The 6,363-nt window shown below is 46.9% G+C and overlaps 1 protein-coding gene across 1 annotated transcript in view; it reads left to right on the top strand.

Moving 5' to 3' along the window:
* Positions 1–266: 266 nt before the first annotated feature.
* The window catches only part of STX18 (syntaxin 18), a 66,948-nt gene continuing 60,851 nt past the window's right edge, over positions 267–6,363 (top strand). The window contains exon 1 of the mRNA XM_014935965.1: positions 267–475. Coding sequence (XP_014791451.1) covers positions 314–475 — 162 coding nt within the window. The 5' untranslated portion in view covers positions 267–313. The remainder of the gene's footprint in view (positions 476–6,363) is intronic.

Genomic DNA, 6,363 nt, shown 5'->3' with positions numbered 1-6,363 from the left:
CGGAATATCGCTTTTTATTCCGCAGAGCTGCTGTTCGGGCGGGGAGGCGGCAGTAGCCGGGTCGTGTTCGGCCTTTACCCCGGTGCTCCGGGGAGCAGAAACCCGATCGGGAGCTCGTTGCCTCCTTCCCCTCCGCCGCCGGAGGGCTGAGCTCCATGGGGAGTGCGGGGCAGGCGATGCGGGGCTGGAGCCGGGGCCGAGGCCTCCCCGGCGGCCCTCCCTCAGCCGCCGGGCGGAACGCGCCGCGCGGGGGCCGCGTTGCGCGGGGAAGGGTGCGCGGCGGCACCGGGCCGGCGGCTGCGGGAGGGCCGCCATGGCGGTGGACATCACCCTGCTCTTCAAAGCCAGCGTGAAGACGGTGAAGACCCGCAACAAGGCGCTGGGGGTGGCGGCGGGGGACAGCGCTAGGGACGAGCTGTTCAAGCGGGGCGCCGCCCGCTCCAAGAGCGACTTCACCAGCCGGGCCCGGGAAGTGGTGAGTGCAGCGGCGGGCAGCCCAGCTCCTCCCCCTCCTCTTCCTCCCCCTCACCCCGGGCCGCCGCGTCGGGCTCTCCCCGGGGGCGAGCGAGCGGGCCCCGGAGTCGCCCGCAAACAACCCCGGGGCAGCTCTTTCCCACACGGCTGTGGGCTGGGAGAAAGGAGGGGGGGGAGCGCGGCGTGAGAGCCGGGACCCGGCGGCTGGTGTGGCGGCTGGGGCGGAAGGCTCCGAGCCCGCCTGTCCACCCGCGTTACCCCCCTCACCCCCGGCGCCGCTCCGGGCGGGCGGGGGCCCGCTGCACCGCGGGGGCAGGCAGGGCCGGCCCGTTCCGGGGGGGTTCGTGCTGGCTGCCTCCCCTGTCTGACAGTCCACATCGGGCACAACCCTTCCCTTGGCATCTGCAGGGGTGTTTCCTCATGCCAGGTGCCACGTAGGAGAGCGCTGCCACAGCAGGCAACGAGCATCTGCAGCCTTGTGCTGTACATCCTGTCTGCAGAAGTTATTTATCTTTTTCACACAGTGTGTCCGTGAAGTGTCAATTTATACAAATTGCACATAAAAAAAGGTAATCGGAACGTTTTGAGGCTTGAAAAGGCAAGCAGTGATAAGCTAAGGAACTGCAGACCTGAAGGCCGACCGGCATTAGTTGTAGCCCTCAGCCCACGGTTGTGCTGTAAAAGCAAATCTGTTGCAGGTTGTTTTGCTCTGTACTGAGTAAAAGGCAGGGGGAAAAGTCTAACACCAAAGAAGGGGTTGAATAACGCCTGTTCAATAAAGCAGTGAACCATATTTTGAAAAACCAGAAGAAAAAGACTGCTCAGTACACTCTCTGAGGAGATGGGCTTACAGAATGCATATGCCAAGCTTAGGACTAAACCAAGAATGCACAAGTAACCTTGTTCTGTGATTTTCCTAATTTTAGATTAATTTAGTTTTAAAGCGTAGATACTAATGTCACATTTCTGTGCTCATTGTACTTTTCCTAGTTCTGAAAGAGAGTACTTAAAATCTAATGAGTTTTCTAACAGTTGGTTTGATGTTCAGTAGCTCGGTGATTGCTTTGAGGCCTAAGCAGAGGGTATGAAGTTGGGTACCTGTTAAATGAACATATAATTATTAACCATTGCAAAAAGTTGATTTAAGTGACTTGTCGACTGGAGTTCTGTGGTAGGGGTCTATCTGCAGTGATCCAACCAGTTCATAAAACTACCTTCAAGATTTTTGTGCGTGAGATCTACCTTTTTCCCCTACTGCATCTCCTGATTTTAACTGAAGATATTCCACATTCTGCAGTGTTACAGAGAACATGCTTCTTCAGTCTCACCCCAGAACAGGGTGGCCTTTTTAATTTTTAACACAACTTATGTGTGTGTAAATTCTTAGAATTCTAAAAAGGATTGAAACTTTATCACAGGGCATCATGTTTACACTTATCTGCATCATAAACACAGCTGCAGCTATTGAATCTACGATTCAGAACTTCAGCACCTGGGCTAATGCTGAGAGCAGGTTGTTACCCTCTAAGGATTTAGCACTACACACTGTTTGGATACTTTGCCAAAGTGGTTCACAGTTATTTGAGGTAGCAGAGGAAGTCTGAGAGTCTTAAGTTCCACTCTCGATACTCTTATAGCCGCAGGCTTCTGTTCATTCCCTCTGAAGCTTTTTACCTTCTGCCCCGTTGCCTCCAGTATTGTCTCTGCGCTTTGGTTCCTCCTCGTCAGTTTCAGTGTCTATATTCCAAATAATTTGTAGCCTTAGAGAGCTCACACCCGCTTCTTCCTCCCTTCTAGTCTTTTCTCTCTCTTTGGCTTTTACCTCCTCCTGCCTTAGTCCTTTGTTTCCCTCTGTCCACAGCTACTATTTCCTGCAGGCCCCAGTCTTATCTCTGAACTCCTTATGCTTTCTGAGTTTCCTTGGGGCACTGTCCAGGCAACAGAAAGAACAGCAAAGATGTAGATACAAGTATCTTGGTTTTATCCGTCTACTTCACTTGAAACTCTGGTAATTAAACATGTTGCTGAAGCACGTCTGAACAGGATTTCTATCAACATGCTGCTCAGTGAGCAGGAGTGAGATGGATTGGCCTTGCTCTGCTCCTGTAACTCAGTTACGTTTGTGACAGCGAGCCAACAACCTGCCGGACCAGAGGCCACCATTCTAATGTGTGAATAAAAGATTGAAACTGCAGCTGGAGGAATAAGCTTTGTAGTAAAATAAATTATTATATTAATTGCTTGTTTCAGCCAAATACAGTTTGGTTTGATTATGTATGTGTCAAACCCTCTTTCAAACACTATGTTGTAGCCTCACAATTAGAAATTTAGCTGTTTCTACCAAGACTATGCAATTTAGCTTGCAGATGAAGTCTCCAATAGATGCATTAATTCTTTAACATACTAGTTTTTTAAAAAGCTCCCCCAAAGCTAGTGAATTTTCCCATGTCTATGTACAGTTTTTTGTTTATTGTTTAGTCTGTGGAGCATATAAAATATTGAACTAATGTTGTCTTTGAAATGTCATGAAAGATACTAGTCAGAATCCATATAGGGTAACAGTGGAGACCATGAATAAACTACACATAGTTACCACTTTCATTAAGCCTGATTTGCTTGCAGAATAAAATAGAATAATTTCAGTTGGAAGGGACCTACAAGGATCTTGATCATTGAGCCCATTGAGCCTGATCACTTCAGGGCTGACCAAAACTTAAAGCATGTTGTTAAGGGCATCATCCAAATGCCTCTTAAACACTGACAGACTTGAGGCATTATTCACCTATCTAGGAAGCCCCTTTGAATGCTTGACCACCCTCTCTGTAAAAAAATGCTTCCTGGTGTCCAGTCTGAACCTCCCCTGGTGCAGGTTTGAACCATTCCCATGCCTCCTCTCTCTGGATCCCAGGGAGAAAAGATCAGCATCTCCTTCCCCACTTCACGTCCTCAGGAAGCTGAGGGGAGTAGTGAGGTTGCCCCTCAGCCTCATTTTCTCCAAACTAGAGAAACCCAAAATCCTCAGTTGAAGATTTCCGTTTGACGTGCAGATGTGGAGATATTGAAGTTCTTACGCAGCATCTACACACAGACCTACTCCTTTCAGTGCTATGTTCTAGGTGGCTTTGCCCAGCTTCTTGCAGGTAGAGCTGTGCTGACTTTGGTTGCTCTCCAGGCTGTGTGAGCAGCCCTGGTCCAAACATCTGGCGGCACAGCTGGAGTGTGGGGCTGGGTGGGTGCTCAGCCCTGCCTGGGGCAGCCCCACAGCTGTAAGATCAGAATTCCCCTTCCTAGCCCATCCCACTGAGGTTTTATATATCACATTATTAATGTGTTTGAGCACTTGGCTGAACTGTATTAAGCAATGTAACTCTCTATCAGACATAGTGTATTTTTTTCCATCTTTCCCCCTCCACCATCCTTCAGAGGACTATGAGTTTTGCTGTAGCATCTGAGGATTGTGGAAGTGTTAACTTTTTTTTTTTTTTTTTTTCCTCTTAGACTCTAACTGATCTTTAAGAAGGAAGATTGAAGGTGCTTAGTGTTTGGAGAAGAAGCTGTCAAAGTTGTAATAGTTTCTTATTTTCTGTTGAAAGTAATGTTTCTTTCCTAAGAAAGCTCTGTGTCTGCACAGTGTATTTATGGTAGTTTCATTGCACCTGGGAGATACAGTTATGAAGTCCTAGTTTACATTCTCAAACTTAATGTGATTTTTAAGTGGATTGAAGTAGGTACGGAAAATGTTGAGTATAAGAGCTTTGACTTGAATCAATATTGTGTGGGATAACTGGTTTAGAGATGGGAGGATACATTTTGTGCGCTCTTGGTATTTTGTGTTAGTCACAAAAAGTACTTTGGCATTCTGTATTAATTTGTATTTTTTCAAAGCTGTCTGTTTCATGCTCAGGTGCACTGTGTTGCTGCAGTCTGTGGGGAGCTGATGAAGCTTTTTGTATTTGGGACTAAGTTGGTAACACCAGGGTGTTACGAGGTTATCTAAAACCCTTGTAATGTTAGTTGCGGAGATTGCTGTTGCTGGTGATATTGTTAAACTGTGACAAAACTGATCTGTTTGCCTCTTCTGTATCAAAGACAAATGTTATGGCCATGAACTTTGGAAAGTATTTTCTTTGCCCCAGCATTGACCCATCACTGTTTATTTGGTTTGGGTTTTTTTGGTCTGTCAGCTGTGTTGTACAACCATTGGGTTGTCTGATACGTAATGAAAGATGACTAGTGCTGTGTGTGCGGTGAATGTTTTTTGGCATCTCTCCACCTGTTCACCAGTTACATATTCATTAGGACCAGGTAAGCAATGGTTGTTGAGGCACTCCCTACAAGAAGGCTACAGTAACAGTGACAGATTTTCTTGTGCTTGCAATCCATAAAAGACTGTTAGAATTCATTAAAACAAAAGCAGATATTTTTTTTTCCTTAGACTTTTACAGTGACACAGCTACTTAAAATGTAGTATAGAGCGATATTAAAGTCTGCATTTCATCGTACTTTTACTGGCTTACATAGTTGTGGTGGGTTAAACAAGGCTGGATGCCAGGTGCCCATCAAAACTGCTCTATCACCCCCCTCCTCAGCTGGAGAGAGGGGTCCTCCACAAACCTCCCCAACCTACGTCCTTTCCATGGGCTGCAGTTCTTCACGACTTGCTCCAGCCTGGGTCCCTTCCATGGGGTGCAGTCCTTAAGGAACAGACTGCTCCAAAGTAGTTCCCTGCAGGGTCACAAGTCCCGCCAGTGAACCTGTTGCAGTGTGGGTTCCTCTGTCCGTGGCTCCACAGGTCCTGCCAAGCGCCTTCTCCAGTGGAGGCTTCCCACAGGGTCACAGACTCCTTTAGCCATCCACATGCTCTGGCATGGGGTCCTCTGTGGGTTACAGATGGATATCTGCTCCACTGTGGACATCTGTGGGCTGCAGGGGGACAGCCTGCCTCACCATGGTCTTCACCACAGACTGCAGGGGAATCTCTGTTCTGACACCTGGAACACTTCCTCCCTCTCCTTGTTCACTGACCTTGGCGTCTGCAGAGTTGTTTCTCTCACATCTTCTCCCTCCTCTCTCTGGCTGCAGTTGCTGTTGTGCAGCAGGATTTTTTTTTCCCCCCTTCTTAAATGTGTCGTCTCAGAGGGGCTACCACCATTGTTGATGGGCTCAGCCTTGGTCAGCAGCAGGTCCGTCTTGAAGCCAACTGGTATTGGTTCTATCAGACATGGGGGAAACTTGTAGCAGCTTCTTACAGAAGCCACCCCTGTAGCCCCTCCATTACCAAAACCTTGCCATGCAACGACAATGCCTTGGTATGCTATCAGATCTGAGATGAAGCTGAGTTAATGTGCTAAGTGACTGAAGATTTTTAAGGATTAGAGGAAAAGTATTTAAATAAAAAAAAAAAAAATTGAGCTTGAAGTGCTCAGTGACAAACATAAGCAGTTCAGACATAGCATAGGCCCAGTTTATGTGTTCACAGCTTTACCTTCGTCTTAAACCTGCAGTTTTGGATATTTTAAAAGCTTACCAGTTTTGTAAGGTGCTTGGCACTTGAACTTCTGTCTTAGGACAATCTTAGGAAGTCTGACTATTTAAGCCTTTCCTATGACTTTTTTATGGCAAGTACGAGTTATTGGGACTATCATCTGTCAAATATTCTTCTTTCTTACTTGAAAATATTGAAGGAATGAGGACTTTTAATCACTGCTGTTTAATGTGTGTTGGAGAAATGGAATCAGGGCTGATACAGCCTATTAACAGAAATAAACATAAGTTAATGGTCAAGCAGAATTTCACGGTGGGCTTGATTGCAGCCATGAATGAAATTTTGTGATTACTAGGGAGTCTTTTCGTTTTTTGGTTTTTTTTTTAAGGTTTTGCAAAAAACTA

The sequence above is a fragment of the Calidris pugnax genome, unplaced genomic scaffold (genome assembly GCF_001431845.1).
Source record: "Calidris pugnax isolate Ruff unplaced genomic scaffold, ASM143184v1 scaffold14, whole genome shotgun sequence".
Taxonomy (NCBI): Eukaryota; Metazoa; Chordata; class Aves; order Charadriiformes; family Scolopacidae; genus Calidris; species Calidris pugnax.
This window is presented reverse-complemented; position numbering and strand designations above follow the sequence as displayed.